Source organism: Crotalus tigris, unplaced genomic scaffold, assembly GCF_016545835.1.
Source record: "Crotalus tigris isolate CLP2741 ecotype Arizona unplaced genomic scaffold, ASM1654583v1 scf7180000018549.3470463, whole genome shotgun sequence".
NCBI classification, from domain to species: Eukaryota; Metazoa; Chordata; class Lepidosauria; order Squamata; family Viperidae; genus Crotalus; species Crotalus tigris.
This window is the reverse complement of record NW_024097072.1, coordinates 1,390,408-1,410,392: the sequence shown is the minus strand read 5'-3', so window position 1 is coordinate 1,410,392 and position 19,985 is coordinate 1,390,408. Positions and strand designations below refer to the sequence as shown.

At 42.0% G+C, this 19,985-nt stretch overlaps 1 protein-coding gene across 5 annotated transcripts in view; it reads right to left on the bottom strand.

Moving 5' to 3' along the window:
- Positions 1 to 19,985, bottom strand: part of LOC120312908 (tumor necrosis factor receptor superfamily member 10A-like) — a 48,545-nt gene that overhangs the window by 27,913 nt on the left and 647 nt on the right. For 2 of the 5 annotated variants that reach the window (XM_039354224.1, XM_039354225.1), the window contains exon 1: positions 9,222 to 9,541. The exons of 1 other annotated variant lie outside the window; for it this stretch is intronic. In XM_039354224.1, the coding sequence (XP_039210158.1) occupies positions 9,222 to 9,269 (48 nt within the window). In that variant the 5' untranslated portion in view covers positions 9,270 to 9,541. Of the gene's footprint in view, positions 1 to 959; positions 1,095 to 9,221; positions 9,543 to 19,985 lie in introns of those variants that run through there. 2 more of the 5 variants (XM_039354228.1, XM_039354226.1) reach the window with 2 other exon arrangements.

Here is a 19,985-nt window from a genome sequence, read left to right as displayed (position 1 = left end):
AGCCCATTGAAGCTCACGCCTGCTGCATCAGTGACTCCATCCAGCCACCTCCTTCTCTGTCGTCCCCTTCTTCTCTTGCCCTCAATCTTTCCCAGCGTCAGGCTCTTCTCCAGTGAGTCCTTCTCATTAGGGGGCCAAAGTACTTGAGTTTCAACTTCAGGATTTGGCCTTCTAAAGAGCAGTCAGGGTTGATCTCCTACACCAGCCAGAGTTTCTCTGTGCAGGTGCTGCGTGGGTTCCCAACTTAATAAATGACAGAACACGGAGAGGCCTTGAATCAATTGCCTGTGTTAGGAGATAACCTAAGCTTAAGGACACCTCAAAAGCCACAAGCCTTGTGCTCAGCAAAAATAAGTGTCTTGGAGTAGGAGAGAAAATATAACAATGTTATTCCACCTCCCCACCTCCCTCTACTTCTAACAGCAAGGCAACGTGGTTCTCCCGGCTGGGCAATTCTGGGAGCTGAAGTCCACAAGTCTTAAAGCTGTCGAGGTTGGACACTCCTGTCTTGGAGCAAATGTTAAGAACTGAAAAGTAGCTCAATTGCACAACCTCACTGATGCAATCCCGTTTTCCCCCCTGGGCTCCTTGCAGGAAAAAAAAAAAAAGGATGACATCACCCTCTCTTTATCACTGCCTTTCAGGACCATTTGGTTGTTCTGCAGAAGTCAGTCCCTCTTCCCCACCACCACCACCCTCGCACAGAAAGGCAAAGAAAGATAAAAGCCCAGCCAAGGTTTGCCTCAAAAGATAAACACATTAAAGTTGTTGCTAACTCTTCAGGAGAAAACATGACTTTTGGGTGGTTGAAATTGCTTCAGAGTGAATCGTAATGGTTAAATAAGCCTGCTTTGCTGTACTTTTACGAATACGGCATGAGGATTCCCCTTGCCCAGGGAAGCTACAGGATCATTCAGCATGCTGTCTGAACCCAGCCAATGGTGGCTTAGTCAACAAACCTGATTTTATGAGATGTAGTATACGACAGTGGTGGCGAACCTATGGCACACGTGCCAGAGGCGGCACTCAGAGCCCTCTCTGTTGGCATGCGCGCCGCCACCGCCGCCAGCAGCAGGAGCCCCGCCCAGCACAAAGGAGGTGAAGCGGCTGACTTGCAAGCTCAAGTAGTGATGGTAGAGCAGAGGTCACCAACCATTGCCGATTGGTGGACCGGAAGAAAAGGGAGGGGGAAGCATTTTACCTGCGTGCGTGCGCACACAGGGCTGCGAGCATGCATGTGCTGCAAGTGGGGCAGGGCTAGTGCCTGCGTGATACTAGCCCTGCCCCGTTCTTGCGTGGTACAGCGCCTTGTATCTGTACCCTGCGGTGCGGTGGCAGCCATTTTGGTGCCTTGCAGCACGGTGGCCCATTTTTGAGCCCCTGGTTTTTGCATGCCAGAGGCAGCATTCAGAGGCGCCTCCCTACCACCACCCCCCCCGAAGGGCACCATAATGCTGATGCGCCCCTGGCACTTTGCAATAAATAAGTGGGTTTGGGGTTGCAGTTTGGGCACTCAGTCTCTAAAAGGTTCGCCATCACTGGTATAAGAAGTCCTTGACTTGAGCCCAACATTTCTGCCACTAAGTGAGTTTTGCCCCATTTTTACGATCTTTATTGCTACAGTTGTTAAGTGAATCACTGCTGGTCAAGTTAGTAATCCAGTTGTTAAGTGAACCTGGCTTCCACATTGACTTTGTTTGTCAAAAGGTCATAAAAGATTGACCACGTGACCTTGGGACACAGCAAAGGTCATAGATATGAATTCAGCACCTGAATTTTGATCACGTGATCAGGGAAATGCCCCAAAGGGTGCAACTGTGAAAAAAATGGCCATAAGCCACTTTTTTTTTCAGTGCCGTTGTAACTCTGCATGGTCACTAAACGAACTGCTGCAACCTGTATGTCATGTGAATTCATTCCAAGAATCTCATTAGATCTTAAAGAGTAACTCAACTCCTCAAAACCTTAGGATTTCTAGATTGGAGTCCACTTTACCAATTGTAGAAAACCATCCGGTTGAATATTTTTAAAAGGCCGATTATGTGGTAGGCCATGATAACACGGTAGAACAATGCTTGTTTGTTAAATAAACGTTGTTTATTTATGCAGCTGAATGGAACAATATTTTTTACACCTTTACAATTTATCACAAAATCATTTAATTTTTTTTTTTTTAAGTTGAGCATTTAAGGAACTGGAATCTGGAAAGATAAATTGTCCCAAAAGGCAACTGGACTTTTTTAGGTTTTTTTTTTTTTTCTTTTGAAAACCTTTTGCTTCTCATCCAAGAAGCTTCTGCAGTTCAGAACATTTCCAAAGGGGAAAAAAACCCAGAAAGTTCCGTTGCTTTTTTGGAAAAAAAGCACCTATGGGGCGAGCATGACCTGGATGATTGAGAATCTCCATAGACCAGGGGTAGGCAACCTTGGCTCTTGTATGACTCGTGGACTTCAACTCCCAGAATTCCTGAGGCAGCCATGCTGAGAGGAAAGGGAGAGGTTTCCAAGCTGAGCCATGCTGGCTCAGGAATTCTGGGAGCTGAAGTCCACGAGTCATAAAAGAGCCAAGGTTGCCTATCTCTGCCATAGACCTTTGGCAATACTCATACGTTGGATATTACCAGCTATAGTAATACTGATGTTAGCCATGCTGTCTAGGAATTATGGGAGTTGTAATACCAACACAAGGAGAGCACCATCTTGAGAGACACCTTCTCTAAGGCAGTGGATCTTTTTCAGTTAATGCCTACACAGTTCTGTACAGCTGTGTGGGACAAGGAGATAAGGATTAAGAAAACGGTCATTTAATGAAAGCAGCAGAAAATAAAATAAAAACCAAGACAAATAAGAACACTTGAGAGCTGTTGAAGGATGATGGCCTTTTCTTTAAATAGGCTAAGAAATCAAACAGCCGCAGAGTGCAGCACAGGAAAAAACACCAGGAAAAGGAAAATACTCTTGTCACAGTGAAAGTGAGAAAACAAACATATCCATATCCCAATCTTGCCCCAGACTTATTTCACAACCCGAGTAGGTGTGTACATCACACACAGATACACAACACAAGAAAGCAGGCACTCACCCTCTGACAAATAAAAACAAGCTGAGCCGTTCTGGAAAAGATTCAAGCAAGCAGGAAGCGTTTCGTTGTGAACAGGTCAGAAGTAAAAAATAAATAAATTGTCCCTTTTTCAACATATACTGAAGGATTAGGAAGCTCTGCCAAGGATTAGCTCCGCAACAAGGAATTCCCCACATTTATACAGGACAGGCTATTACTTTTTAACTCTTTGGTCTTTGGGAATGGCCTTTACTCTCTTGCCATTTAAATACACTGTTGTACAGGTAGTCCTCAACTTACAATTGCAAAATGGTCAGCGCGAACTGGTCACAAGTGTAAAAAATGTTCATAAGTCACTTTTTTCGGTACTCTTATAAGTTCAAAACGGTCACTAAATGAAATAAGTTATGGACTATGGGTACTTGAAGAAAGCTGAGGTCCTCTCATCACTTCTCCAGGCTCAACAAAGCCCACACCTCCACGTGTTTCTTTCCAAGTTGCTTATCTCTTTGATTGTTCTCCTCTGACACATTCAGATTTATTAATGACCTTCCTACAATGGCTAGAGCTGGAAACAACATCCTATGGATAATCTGACCAGAGAAAAATGACGATTTCTATTGATCTTGGTGCTATCCTTTTCTTGATGCAGTCTAGAAATGCATTTTTATTTCTGCAGTTGCATCGCATTGTTGGCTTATGTTCAGTTAGTGATCCACAAAGGCACCCAGATCCCTTTGCCTTATATTTCTATCTAGTATGCCCCCCAGTTTTAGTGTGGAAATTCACCTTGCTGGTTTCTGCCTTTTGTTTCAACTTCTCAAATTTCTCCTCTATCTTGATCCTATTCTCTCAGCTGCTTACTATATCACATCTTTGTGTTGTCTGCCTACTTTTTAACCCTTTAGCCAAGTCATTTACAAATACGGACATGCCCAGTTGCAAAAAAAATACTGGTCTACAATAAAAAAATGGATCGAAGAAATAATAGACCAACCCGTAGACTGGAAACCAGAGATCTTTTTGTTGGGTATTTTAAACAGAAAATATAGTAAAGAAATATGGTACTTCATTTTACATATAATAATGGTGGCAAGAATAGCATATGCACAGTGCTGGAAAAATGAGAATATACCGTCAGAGGAAGAAGTGATAAGAAAAATCCTGGACTGTGCTGAGACGGACAAATTAACAAAAGAGATAAAAGAAAAGGAAAACACAGAGTATTATATAACATGGAACAAGTGGTATGTCTGGTTGGAGACTAGAAATAATAGAGGAGAATAAATATGGAAAGGTCAAAAGTGAAAATATGTATATAATAATGTATAATAATAATAATATAAATTATTCTTAGTAAGAAGTAGAACATGAAGGAAGAAAAATGTAAATAAGAAATAACGGGGCAATAAGGACAAATATTCTAAAGAAGAATAAGGGGGGAAATTAAATAATAGATTACCGTTATGTAATTGCTGTAAAAAAAAAGGGAGAGGAGAATATATATTGTGTGTGTGTGTGTGTGTGTTATGTTTTGCTTTGTTTTGTTTTATTTTGTTGGTTAAAAATAAAAAAAATTAAAAAATTATAAAAAAACAAAAACAAATATGGAATGTTCAACAATATAGGCTCAGAAACTAGCCTCCATAATCTTGGCAACTTTAAGGTGTGTGGAGTTTAACTCCCAGTGCTGGAGAGTTTACAGATCTATGGACTAAATTTGGAAGCTGAATAATATCTCCTGGAGCAAAACAGTGAATTACTTGTCAATTGTTTCTGAGAAAACAATATATATATGGTTGTTTAGTCACTAGGAACCATTGATGAAGTATCTTGTAAATTGCATGTGTTTAACCTTCCCTTATTCCCTGCTTATCTTATTATTATTTAGATCTTACATCAGTGACTGTAAATCACCCATGCATCTAATGAAATAAGCCACTGTTCACAAAACCTTGCACCTTTTAACAAATTGTGTTAATCTGAAAAGGCATTAGCAAACACTTGCAAATTTTAAACTCAAGGGAGACTTTGTGTTTGCTAGATAAGCACGTGGGGGAAAAAAATATATATTTTCTTACAATCGTTACTGACCACTCCCAGTCCTTGGTGATTCAGATGATCAAACAAATTAAAGCACTAATTATCTAGCAAGATCATGACCCTAACCATTCAAAGCTCTCTGCTGTTGTGCATGTGATGGAATCGTACTGGCCCTCTGGAGAGCACCTTACTGTGCAAAACAACCATGTCAAATCATGCTAGTTCTACCTTGTTAAATTTTAACAGAAAGTTTGGCTGCAGAAAATCAAGGCTGGCTCTTGTAGTGGATCCCCTTAAAAGGAATCGGTCAGCGGCATTATTTTAGACTGCCTTGGGCCATTCCGATTCAAAGTGACTTCCCTGCAGTCGCTTTGAACCAACACAATAATGTTTAGAAATTGCGCTATTAGATTTGCACCCACATTCTGCCCCCAATAGTAGTGTAGATAAAACCAATATAAACAATTTTTCTATTTCATTTGTATGTTACAAATTCTGTAAGGTAGAGAAGTGCAGTTTCCCCAAGCCCAAAACTGTCTACAGCCTCCTCAACAAGTGTGAGTATGACTGAATTCACAAGGCACACACAATTTAAGCAACTATATTTGAGTCTGAGCATGCTTTGTGAATCCAGATGTGGGATCAGAATTTGATTTAAGTGAACACAGAGACACCATCCTTAAATATGTCGGTTTAAGCTGAGAAGCTTTACCCACACATTCAACGCTAGATAACTGGATTAATTCTAGAAAACACAGGTGAGTCATTCTTGGTTAGGATTTCCTACTTGGGCAGGGGGTTGGACTAGATGACCTCCAAGGTCCCTTCCAACTTCATTATTATTATTATTATTATTATTATTATTATTATTATTATTATTATTAAAACAACAGTACAGTATATATTTCTAGGCTTTCCCTGGATATTTCAGTTATTTCATTAAGCCAGGATTTATTTAATTGTGCTTTATTACATGAACCTAGTGAGTCAAAACCAAATAAAGGATAAAATCCAAGTTCTAAATTATTCAGAAATTATTCCTTCAAAAAGCTGGCATGTAAGTAACAATCTGCAATCCACTATCAATAATTTGATTCAGTGCCAGTTCAATCACTGCTTAGCTTACTGAATGCTTTGCTTTCTTGCATTCCAATATTTTATTAGTTTGTCAAAAAATAAAATACAGAAGTAGAAAGAAAAATGAAAATAAGGGGAAAATAAGGGAGGAAAAAGGGAAGAAAAAATGTAAGGGAAAGGGGAAAAGAAAAAAGCATTGACTCCTTTTGATGCAGTAGAATGAAGTAATAACACAAAACTTCAATTTTATACTTTTATATAATATATAGATTAGCCGTTTTTATAACAAACCTATTTAATCAACAAAACCGAACTGAATGCACTGCTGGCGACTGAAGCAAAGCAACTACTTCTAAGATTTCCATTTGCTGTCAACCAGAAAGATATTATTTATTGATAAAAATTTGTTTGCCTCTCATCTCACCACGAGACAACTTTTAATGTTAAGCAGATCCACATTTCTTTTCAATGAAGTTTCAATGTAAAAGTGACCCACTGATCTTGTCCCTAAAAATTATCAGTATATAAGTTTAGACAGCTCCTGATCAGTACTGAAATTTTCCCTAGCAACTCCAGATTACTAGAAATCATTGATAAACATTGTAATGATCTGGAAAGCAACCGTGTCCAAGTGCAAACTGATCACTCTGCAGGCATCCAACATTTTAAGAAGTTCTGATTTTAGTAGCACCTTTTAAGATGAACACGCGTTAATATAAGGCACAAACTTTTCTAAGCCGTCATTCCCTGCATCAGACAGGTGAAAGGGGCCTTGAGTTGATTTAGGAATTAAACACATCAAAGATGAGGCAAGAAAAAAGAGGGGGGGAAATGCAGGGGAAAGTTCCATGGAGAAAATTATAAGTGGCAGTTTATGCTTTTTATATCAATTCACTCATAAGCACCGATTCTAACGGGGCTTCATTGCAAACAAAGATTGAAATCCAATTATTTGGGGTGCAGTTCAGAGATGGAGGCCTATTCATGGGTAAGTATATGCAGGATTGCAGCTTTAAGTTAAGTTAAAATAGTGTATTGTTAATGTCAGCTATCAGCTAGAAATGTACCCGGGAAATGCAGTGTGTTGCTAATGATTGCATCATAAAGAAGCGGAAGGGAAGGTCCCAGCAGCCAGGTCTAGGATGAAAAAAGGCTTCAAGGGAAGATCCAGAATCCGGGGCTTTCCATCTAGGAGTTTCCAAGATTCCGGAGATAGCAAATATCCTGTCAGTCCCCACGTTCGCACTGTTAGCCAGTACAATGTGAGGAGGGGTTGTTCACATGGATTCTAATTTAGCCCAGCAATGCTAATCAGTTCACAAGGGTCTCTCCAGACAGAAGGGGAGGGAGGAAAGAGGGGGAGCAAATTTTCTTCTGGATTTGAATGTCCAGAAAAAAAAAAAGTCGTACATCTCCCTCCCTTCACTTGGTGGATGTTTGCAAATAAGGAAAAATGCCAGCCTTGGGCATTTTTATGCAGGACCAAATTGCACTCTTGAGGCAGGCTTGAGTTAAACTTAATAACAACAGTTAACACCACCACACCGACAGGTTCCTCGGAGCTTGTTGCAGCAGGCCAGGATAGAACGCAAGGAAATGTCACCCCCCCACTTTCCTGGAAAAATCCTTTCCTCTGCCTCTTCGACCTCTGGGTGGGCTGAATCTCATCCACGTGGTGTGGTTTCTTTCTCCAGAAACATCAAAGGAATAGGTCTATGGAGATGCTCAATCATCCAAGTCATGGTGCTTTTTTTTTTCTTTCAAAAAAACAACTGGACTTTTTTCTTTTTCCATTTTTTGTTTTGTTTTGTTTTTGAAAACTTTTCGCTTCTGCTCCAAGAAGCTTCTTCCGGTCTGAAGATCTTTTCAAAGGAAAAAAAAAAAACAAGCCCAGTTGCTTTAAAAAAAAATAATAATAGGAAGAAAAGCATCTTTGGGACATCCTGGGAGTGCGAAAAATTCCTAGGAAGGTCGCTTTTGCTTTACGAGTCACTTGGGAATGCCGTTCGCTAAGGACAGGTTGGGAAACGAATTGGGGAAAAAGTTCCGTCCTTTTTTGCTTTAGAGTCCAGCCCAGGTTGTACATCTCCTCGGGGCCCCCCCTTTCAAACCCCCCACGCGTTACAAGCCTCACACCAACTTGTCTAACTTGCGGGTCGCAGTCCCGTTTTCACTCGTGCCCTCCCGAACCAACCCGCGACGGGAACAGCTCGGTTACTGTGCGAATACGGTACACGGAAACTTCCGACAGGCCAGCCTTGCCAGTTCACCTGTATGCCCAGCAAAAGCCGCCGCGCTTATGGAGGGAGATCCTTGCCCGGACATGTTCCACGGCGAAGCCAGGGGTCTTCCCTGCAGGGTGATCCGCCCCGACCACCATCTCTCCCTACACACACACACACACACACACACACACACACACACACACACACAACCGTCAAGGGCGGAGACGTTCCCGGGCAAGTTTCAGGAGCGCCCCTCCCCCACCCTCCCGTTTTCCTAAGGGCGGGGGCCGCCGCGTCGCCTCCTTCTCCCGGCATCGCCAAACTTCGCTTTGCGGGACGAGGGGCTCGTCCTGGGGAGGGGAAGGGGAAAGGGAAAGGGGAGGAGGAGGAGAGGAGAGGAAAGGAAAGGGGAAGAGAAGGGGAAAGAGGAGGGGAAGGGGAAAGGGGAGGAGGAAGAAAGGGAAGGGGAAAGGGAAAGGGGAGGAGAAGGAGAGGAAAGAGGGAAGGGGAAAGGAAAGGGGAAGGGGAGGAGGAGGAAAGGAAAGGGGAAAGGGAAGGGGAAAGGGAAGGAGAGGAAAGGGAAAGGAAGTGGATCTGGGCGCGCGCTTCCAACTCGCCTGCAGCCCCGCCGTTCCAAGCGCCGGGGAGAGTCGCCGATTGCAGAAAAGGAAACAGAACTTTTCCGCTAGTGTGTGTGTCTCTCTGTGTGTGTGTGTGTCGGGGGGGGGAGGAATAACCACAGGTAGGCTAGTCCGAAGCCCCGCGCGCGTCGGGAGCCAAGGAGCGGCGCCCGGAGGAATTCCGCCTGGCACTCACCAGCAGGTAAGCCAGGCTGCAAAGCGTCAGGAGGCCGGGGGCTCGCATGGTGGTGGTGGTGGTGATGATGATGATGATGATGCGAAGGGAGCCGGGAAGCCGCGGCGACCCGGGGGAAGGTCGGGGTCGGTGTCTCTGTGCTCCCGGGCTGGAGAAACCCCCCTCTCGGAAGGCGAAAGTGGGAAAGGCCGGCTGAGCGGCCGAGGAGCGCGGTCCGAGGCTGCCGGGGCGCGCAAGGCGGTGAGAAAAGCGAGAGCGGAGAAAGTTTCGTCCGGACTCGCGCAGCTGCAGAAGACACGGCGAATAACTTTCTAAGTTAGCGGCGTTGCTTTTAAACCGGCGGCTGCGAGGAGGCGGGGTTAAGGCACATGGCTCCTCCTCCTCCTGCTGGCATGTTTTAGTTGTAGAGCCCAAGTTGCGCGGCCGCCTCCCCCCCCCCCCCTTTATCATCCTTGCTTCTGCAGAGGAGGAATTTTTTTTTTTCCAACCTCCTTCGGGGACTTTCCACATCTGTCCTGCAGCTGAAGCCTCAAAGCCCTTTTGGCTGCCTCCTGGAAGGATAATGCAAGTTAGCTCGAGGGCCATCGCTTCCGGAATTGAACGGGAGGGGCGACAAACCAGGTTAACGCGTGGCTGTTGACTTTGAGGCCCTCCGAGCCTGCTAACTCAGGTAGAGGCGCTTAACAGTCGGCCGCTTTCCCCCCCTCCCCCTTTCTCACCCCCCCTCCGCCTCGCCACAAGCTATCTTTTGGTAAGCCTGGATCGTGGTTTACTCAGATAAGCCCGTCTTGTGAAATGTTGGGTCCTAAACGTTAAGAGGGGTGAGCGGAGCGCGTTTCCCAGACTTCTCTCTAATGGACATTCAGTCAATCCGCGTTAGCAAAATAAGTTGCGGGGGAAGCGAGAGAGAGAAACGTTCTGGGTAAGATAGGAAGATCGATTTGCTTCATTACCCAAACTAGGTAACATCATCAGTGCTCGTAAGGAATGGGATTTGCTGTAGCACTGATAATGTTACCTAGTTTGGCCAATGAAACATCTGCAAGAAAACAACCAAGCTCAGAGAGCACCAAGGACCCCTCGTGTGAACCCTGAGCTACAAATATTCTCCTTTGTTAGAGCATATTGACTGTTGATTATAGGGAGATTTTTCAATTCTTCCAAGACTTTCTAGAATAAGAAGGAAAAAAAAATGGCTTCTCCCCAGCAGTCTGAAAATATAAGTCCTAGAAGGGACAATTTGTTATATTTTTTCTATCTTGCTCTATGGAGTAGAGCGTTGATCTCTGACAGAAGGCCACCTGAAGAGACTAGAAGCATTTGAAATGTGGATTGACAGGTGGCTGTTATGTACAAGCTGGGTTGACAAGATGAGAAATGAGGAGGTGATCAGCCACCTGGGAAAGCCAAGGGAAATCATCAAAACAATTAAAAAATGAAAGCTAGAATATTTCGGACATGTGATGTGATACCCAGAAAAATGCGGCATATTCCATTTAATCCTCCAGGGAAAGATTGAAGGCAAACGAGGTCCAGGCAGGAGAAAAAACATTGTGGCTTAAAAATCTAAAGGACTGGTTTGGACAAAACTCAGCAGCACTTTTTCGTGCGGCTTCTGATAAAAACAGGATCGCCAACATGATCGCCAACGTCCGATAAGGGATATGGCACAAGAAGAATATAATTTTTTTTTTTTGCTTGGCTCGCAAAAAAGGTGCGAGATGTATTGAACACCGATCTGAGTAACTACTGGCTTTTGCATTCTCAGAGGGAATTGATCCTTAGTTGCCCTATTGTGCCAGCAACCCAGGACTTGTATTTTATCCATTAGAGCTTCATTCAATTAAATCCGCTTCTACTTTCTACCCAGGCAAAGTTTGAGTCTTCAGTATGAGTCTTCAATATGAAACTCATTGCCAACTTTTTCTTTCTCACTCAATCTTTAAATGAAACCAAACCTGATCAAAGGTTCCGTATTTTCTTTTTTCCCCAATTTTTTTTTATTAATTTTCCAATATTACATTTACGTATTTGAAAAGTAGTGTGGCGGCTGGGCACAGTTTGAATAACATAAGTGCAAATCTCAAAATATTACAACAACTAATTCCCTCTTTTCCCCTCATAATATCTTCTGTCTCATATTCCGAAAAGTTCCATATTTTCTTTTTTTTTAAAAAATCACAAATTTGTGATAGTTGGGCTACTGTTCATGCCACACCATATTTTCTTTTTTTAAAAAAAATCACAAATTTGTGATAGTTGGGCTACTGTTCATGCCACAGTATCTTGGCTGACATGTGCAGTGCCAAGCTGGAACAATATGTGTAGTGATTACCGCAACATGTCAATAAAGCAATCCATTTTTTAATCCAGCCGCAGACCATGAAACCAAACAAAAATCACAGTTAAGATAGAGAAATGCATAACAATTCTGTACTATTTAAAAAATGTTGTAAGAGATGCTCTGATTTACTCTGCGAGCTATAGAGCCGTACTTGGCTGTGGTGAACAAAATAAAAATCTGATTTTATTTTGTTGACCACAGTCAAATACTGTGGTCAGATAGTAACAATTTAAGAGAGAGTCAGAGTGGAAAGCATGTTTACTGAAGAATGAAGATACTTCCCACTGAGCACCTGCATAGAGGGAACCAAACAAATATGTTCCATTGTTTTCTTCACCACATGGTTATCTGTAGGTATCTCCCTTCAGTAACAGCTGTTGGAAGGGTATTAAATCTAGCCAAGATAAATCTAGTTAACTCCTATCAACCTTGCCCACATAGCAATTTTAGCACAGCATGCTGACCCATGATTTACATAAGCATTGTTTACCGATTTAACTCTATTGATAGGATTCACATAATACCAATCCATGAAACAATTAACTGATTGGGTTTGCCCAACAATCTAGCCATATTTTAGTATCACATACTGCAGGAACCCAGGCTGTGGTTTATTAACTTAGTGCAACCCAGGCAACCCAGTTTGTTAAGACACTCTAATCACCAATTAATCGCACAGGCTGACTTCATATCAGCATGTTCATGTGCAGTGGGCAAGTTTGCAATTGTCTGTGTTGTACAAATGCAGTCAATATTTCTGCTGCTCCATCAGTATTACTGTCAAAATCGAGCAGTTCTGATCACACAAAATGTTATCCAGATCCTCTTTAATTCTACGCTCACCTCTGGATTTTTTTTTTAAATAATGTAGTTCTTCAGGTGCAAACTCTATGACCCATATGCAATGGTTTTGACATACAACATAGGAATAGCACCTAGAGTTATATACCACTTCACAGTGCTTTACAGCCCCCTCTAAGCAGTTTACAGAGTCAGCATAATGCCCCTAATTTTACCAACCTCGGAAGGATGGAAGGCCAAGTCATGGGCTGAGTGCCTATGTCCATATAACTCATTGCACCAGCAGACTATGTTCTTTGTTGTTGTTGTCTGACTGTTTGTGACCCCATGGACTACAGCACGCCAGGCCCCCCTGTCCTCCACGATCTCCCTGACTTTGTCCAAACTCATGTCTGTTGCGTCAATGACACTATCTAACTATCTCTGCTGTCCCCTTCTCCTTTTGCCTTCAATCTTTCCCAGGGCCTTCTCATTTGGTAGCCAAAGTATTTGAGCTTCAGCTTCAGGATCTGTCCTTCCAAAGGACAGTCAGGATTGATTTCTAGCCTCACTTATTATATCATATTAAAATATGTATGTATTGTATTGTAATATATTGTATTGTATTGTATTGTTTATTAAAACCAAAAGCAGAAGCAGAAAAACTCAAATCAGAAAACTACCAGACGAAGCTCTCCTGATTTTCCTCTTACTTTAGTCAATGTTTTTATGAATTACAGCCCTGGAAAAACTCATCGTCACATTGGCTTGTGCACAGGATCTTGCATTTCCTTAAGATAATTCATCCCACAACATTGTTACACCCTAGTCCCAAAGGGGTTAGAAATAAGTGTCATAAAATAAAGCAGTAAATAAATACCGTTCACTAAAACAGTCATGAGCCGTTTATTTTAAAAGACTTGCTAAAAAAAAAAAACCAGCTCATCTACCACTCTTTAAATCAGGGGTAGACCACCTTGTCTCTTTTATGACTCGTGGACTTCAACTCCCAGAATTCCTGAGCCAGCCATGCTGAGGGAAAAGGGAGAGGTTTCCAAGCTGAGCCATGCTGGCTCAGGAATTCTAGGAATTGAAGTCCACGAGTCATGAAGGGGCCAAAGTTTCCCTCATGTTGGCTCAGGAATTCTGGGAGTTGAAGTCTATGAGACATGAAAGAACCAAGGTTGTCCACCCCTGATTTAAAATACTTCACGGGGAAATAAGAGTCACATTGAATGGATTTGGAAGTCTGGAAAGAAATATGGCATGCATGCGCACGCTTCTCAGAATGATGTACACGTAGTCCTTGTCTTACAACAGTTCATTTAGTGACTGTTCAAAGTTAAGACGGCCCTAAAAAAAGGAACTTATGGCCATCTTCCACCCCGATGATCACATCCCCGTGGTCACTTGATCAAAATTCAGACACTGACTGAATTTTGATTGACTGACCCATATTTATTGATGTTTGCTTTGATTGACTGACTCATACTTATGATGCTTGCAGCGTCCTGGGGTGGTGGTGTCCCCTTTTATGACCCCCTGACAAGCAAAGTCAATGGGGAAGCCGGATTCACTTAACAACCGTGTTACTAATTTAACAGCCGCAGTGGTTCACTTAATCAATACGGCGAGAAATGTCATAAAGTGGGGCAAAGCTGACTTAACAACTGTCTCACTTAGCGACAAAAACTTTGGGCTCGGGTGTGGTGCTACGTCGAGGCATTCCCTATATTTTGAGCAAAACCGTTGGGTAGCTTTGAGTAATCTTTTTCCTCTTTATTGTGTGTGTGTGTGTGTGTGTGTCTGTGTGTGTGCTCGGGCTGCCTACGAAAGAGGAAATGGAAGAATGCCCTCGAAATGCTATGAGCAATCAGCTCTAAGAGCGGCCGGAGATGGGGTTGTGGTTGCTTGCTGATTGTGAGTACTCTAAACCCAGAACATATGCCTGGGAGTGAGTAAACTTCGGTCAACGCAAAACAATACCATCATAAAAGTAAGCGTCCATATTCCCAGTATCCTTATCCTGCTTGGCTGTGAATCCCTGCTGAAAATCAAGACCTAATTTATGGCTGTCATTATAGGCATGGTGACTGTTTGGATATAGTGGTTGAGGCACCATGCTGGAAACTAGGAGACTGGGACTTCTAGTCCCACCTTAGTCGTGAATGCCCGCTGGATGACTTTGGGCCAATCACCAAGAGTCTTGTCTTAGGCCTGAAAGCTAGCTGGGTGAATTTGAGCCAATCACCAGGAGACTATAAGTTCTAGTCCTAGCTTAGGCATGAAAGCCAGCTGGGTGACTTTGGGCCAATCGCCAGGAGATGGTGATTTCTAGTCCTAGTTTAGGCATGAAAACCAACTGGGTGATTTTGAGCCAATCACCAGGAGACTGTAAATTCTAGTCCTGCCTTAGGCATGAAAGCCATCTGGGTGACTTTGAGCCAGTCCTTCTCTTTCAGCCCAACCCACCTCACAGGATTGTTGTTGTGGGGAAAATAGAAAGAGGAAAAAGTATTAGGTATGTCTGAGTTATTTAGAACAATAATAAAGGGGCATTAAAAATCAATAAAAATGGATTTGCTGCCCCTTTCTCTTTACAATGTCACCAAGCAGCTGGGAAATACCCACCAGTTTGGGCTGAAGGGGCCGAATCAGATGGATCTGACATTCCCAAAGACTTTGCTTGGCCTTCTGTTTGTTGGAACTTCCCAAACTGATCAAGGAGAGAAGCAATTTAGAACTAAGGAGAAAATTCCTGACAGTTAGAACAATTAACCAATGGAACAACCTGCCTTCAGAAGCTGTAAATGCTCCAACACTGGCAGATTTTAAGAAGAGACTGGACAGCCACTTTTCCGAAATGGTGTAGGGTTCCTGTCTGAGCAGGGGGTTGGACTAGATGACCTCCAAGGTCCCTTCCAACTTTATTATTATTATTATTATTATTATTATTAAATATAAAAATAATGCAAAATGAAGAAACACGTGAGAAGAAAGCTCCCAGTCATAAACACATATCTATATTTATTAAATTAATTATTAAAATTAATCAAGCAGAACCAAAGGCATTCTGATTCAGCCAGCAGAGTTAGAATATTACAGGAATCTGGGTGGGACTGGGAGAGAATGATGTTGCTATGACAACTGACTACTTTTGGGGAGAACTGAAAATATTTCCTGAGTAAATATCTAGTGGTTAGTCTCCCAATTGCTGAGATCATCTCTCTAAACAAAAGGAACTGAATCAGTTTATTCTTTAGCCCAATGTGTGAACTCAGTACTTGAGTGAGCACAGAGTAATTGTAGCATAGTAATACCGTTAAATCTCAGGTCAAGATTGGGGAACCTGTAGCTCTCCAGATGGGATGAATAACAATCCTAACAGCTTTCTGCAGCTTAGGCAGAGGGGAAACAGAGGTATGTCATATGCATCATTGTTTAATTAGAATAAAAACTGGCCATTCTTTTCTGCATATGAGATACTCTTTTCTTTCCTCCCCCCCCCACCCCCCACCCCCACACCCGTCTCCAAAGACCTGTGGGAATTCATGTGGCATTGTCCAATCCATTGTCATCCCCCCCCCCCAATAAGGAAATATTAAAAGGGCAGAAAAGCATGCCCAGTTTTTCTTAATAGGCCCAAGTCTGCCTCCCCGAAGCATAAACCAGCTCTATAGAAATGCAGATGCAGACCATTCAGGAAAGTTGGAAAGAAGGGTACTCTGCCTTCTTTAAAAGAATGGGTATTTAAGGTTTCTAATTTAGCAGAAATGGCTAAAATTTCTGCTTATTTAAAGGACCATTCACAAGAGAGATATTTTAATGTATGATGGATAGAATATGTTCAGAAGAAGTATGGAACTACAAAGTTTCACTTATTTTATGAGTAACGAATTTGTTTATAAACTTATGATGTTAAAGTTTGAAGAGAGTTAAGGGTTAGTATGATTTGGGTTATTGTATAATTAGTAAACTTAAATAGATTATGTTTAATATGTTTGTATAACCCTGTACTTGGCTCTGGGAAGTCGGGAGGGGGGTGGGGGGAGGGGGGTGGGGGGAGGATGGGTTCAAGTTTAAGTGGTTCAGATAATAGAAATAGTTTTATTGTATATAATATTGATGTTTCAATTTGGAGAGAGGAATTGCTCGGGCATTTCCCCTGGACTGCATCCGGAGTGAGAAGATAGGAGGAAGGGGAGAAGTAAGTAGGAAGGTTGAGGAGAAGGAGGAGAGGGGGAGAGTGAGGAAGAAGAGGGGAAGAGGGAAGTAGGTTAGAGGGTGGATGCGGTTTGGGGGGAAATGGGTGAGCAATATTGAAAGTTGTGTGTATCAATTTATTTTAGTTTTTATCTGAAGTATTTTTATGAATGTAATGTATTGCAAAATTGAAAATAAAATTTTTTTATAAAAAAAAAAAAAGAAAAGGAAAGTTGGAGCTTAGGAAGACACCTAAAATCTACATACCCCACCTAAAGTCTAAGACAGGACATAATAGGATTAACTTAGAGATGCCAAAGGGACACAGGTCAAAATACATGACACAGGAAATACAAAGCCTCAAAACAGGAACAGGAAGCAATTCCAAACAAAAGGCTCTAGACCAGTGGTTCTCAACCTTTTTAATGCCGCGACCCCCCAACCGGTCGTAAGTCGAGGACTACTCAACCGGTCGTAAGTCGAGGACTACTCAACTGGTGCAGCACCGTTTGCAGAATGGGACTTTTGGCAGGCTCAGCAGGGCAGAGACAGCCTGGACAATTCCTATTGCTTTTGAAAGCCCATAGAATTAGACTCTATTCAAGAGAGTCTATTCTATTGGCTTTCAAAAGCCAATAGAATAAAAGGGAGTAGCACAGCTAAGGAAAAGGGGGGGGGGGGAAATGGCGGACTGCCATGGGGTCCCGACCTACAGGTTGAGAACCACTGCTCTAGACAATAGGGTATAAAAACCCACTCCCTACATGTGCTCAGCAATTTGTTTGTTTTTTCTCTTTTCTGCCGGACCCATCTTTCTGTCTGGATCTCTTCTTCAATATACTGCAACCTTCTTCCTAAAGCAGTCGCCATGTTTATTCCCAGCTTAGACTGAACCACAATGAAGACTTTTCTTCAACCCACTCCCTACATGCGTTCACTCCTTTTTTCTGCCAGAGCCATCTTCCTGTCTGGCTCTCCTCTTCAATATACTGCAACTTCTTCCTAAAGCAGTCGCCATGTTTATTCCCAGCTTGGACTGAACCACGATGAAGACTTTTCTTTCAACAACATATTTAAAAATAAAAAAGAAATATTTTTCTTGACTTGGAAATGCTTTACACCTATTGACAAGAAGTGTTAAAAGTTTTCGCAAAGGAGATAGAAAAAAAAAACTTTAGACAAACAGCAATGACTCAGCTTATTCAACAAATTGTAGGAGAAATCATAAGACTTCTATTGTTTGAGATATTAGAAAGTATTTCCTGCTAAGTACTGTACATAAGGGCAATAAAACGAACTTGCAATAAATCAGCCTGGATAAGATTCTTTGAACATGGTAAAAAAATGTGTTATACTAGATAACTGTTCTCTCTTTATTCAAAACTAAAGATTCTTCTCCTTCCCAAACTGCTAAGCTGCAGAAAGGAACATATTACAGGTAGTCCTTGACATATAACAGTTCATTTAGTGATGGTTCAAAGTTACAACATCACTGAAAAAGTGACTTATGAGCATTTTCACACTTAATGACCATTGTAGCATCCTCATGGTCATGTGATTTATATTTGGATGCATGACAACCGATTCACATTTATGACGGTCGCAGTGTCCCGGGATCCTCTTTTGCCACCTTCTGACAAGCAAAGTCAATGGGGAAGCCAGATTCACTTAACGACCATGTGACTAATTTAACAACTGCAGTGATTCACTTAACAAATGTGGCAAGAAAAGTCGCAAAATGCGACAAAACTCATTTAACAAGTTTCTTGTTAAACAACATACATTTTGGGCTCAGTTATGGTCCTAGGTCAGTGATGGTGAACCTTTTAGAGACCAAGTGCCCAAAAACTTTTGTCAGGGCCGTTGTAACTTTGAACGGTCCACTGAATGAACTGCTGTAAGCCGAGCACTACCTTTATGAAAATCCAGACATTTAAGTTGTGCAAGTAAAGGAGTTACGGAAAGACACAGCTCTCAGAGTCTTTTAGAAGAGGAAGACAGAGGTGCTACTGATCCTTCACCAAGGAGGCAATGTGTGTACATTTTGATTATTTAGGTAAAACAGGGGTCTTCAAACTTGGCAACTTTAAGACTTGTGGACCAACTCCAGGGAAAGTGTGAAACTAGGCTGAAGATGAAGTAGGGTTGTTAGCCAACCTGTCTCCTGCCTATTCAGGAGACAGATAAAGAACTAAGTCCTTAAGAAAACAAAGTAAAAATCAAACAAAAGCCCAGCCTGAATACATAGGGCCCCCTCCCCAAATCCCATCCATGGTTGCCAGTCTTGTGAATCAACAAAGCAACTTGGGAGATAAAAGGGGTCCTGAAGCTTGGCATTTAGATCCCCAAAGGTGTCCCGCATGTATCCGAAATTACAGCCTAAATGTTGGAGATGTGGAAATTTAGATGCAACTTATTTTCATATTTGGTGGACTTGTAAGGATATTAAAGCTTTTTGGATTAAGATTTGGTGGAATATTCAAAAGATTTTTAAGAAAAAGATAAAGTTTACTCCGCAATTATTTTTGTTGGGTATTATTGTAAATTTGGATGTTAAAGAAACTAATTTGATGTTGAACTTCATAACTGCTGCAAGATTATTGGTGGAGCAATATTGGAAGAAAAAACTTATTGCCTACTTTGGAAGAATGGATATTTAAAGTGTCTAATTTAGCAGAAATGGCAAAAATCTCCGCCTATTTGAAGGATCATTCACAAGAAAGATATATTATGGTTTGGAGAAGATGGATTGGTTATATTCAGAAGAAGTATGAAACTGAAAAGTATTATCTTGCTTTTGAATAGATTTTAGATAATTATTAATAGTATTATTATTTTCGTCTTAATTTGTTAATATTTGTTTTGAGAAGGAGTTAAAGGATATTATGGTTTTGATTGATAGTTTAGTTGATTTATGTCAGCTAGAGTATGTTTGTTTATTTGTTACCCTGTAATCAGCTCTGGGAAGTGGGGGAGGGGAGAGGGGATGGGTGGGTTTATATTGTAATTTGTAAAACTTTTAATAAAAAAGGGAGGGTCCTGAAGCCCACCCACTCTTTGAGACTGCTTTGGATTCAGACTTGGCTGTCTCCTGTGCCTGCCAGCCTAGGTGAGAAAGATGTGGGTGGATGAGTGAGTGGGAAAGAGCAATTGGAACAAGTAAAGTTTTGCTGCTTTTTAAAATTCGCTGGGTTATGCCTCAGTGATTATTTGAAATTGAACTGATTGTGGCTGTTACTCAGGGCTGTGATTGTGTGATATAAGCTGAATCTAGAAGCATGTAATAAAAGGGAAGACACATGCCTCCCCCACCCCATCCAACTTTCTTAACTGATTTTCGTGTTCCAATGTTTGGGTCTCAGAACCAACTGCAACCCAGTGGCTTCTAATCTTTATTCTGGAGAGCCCTAAATATCACTTTGAATGTAGCTGATAGT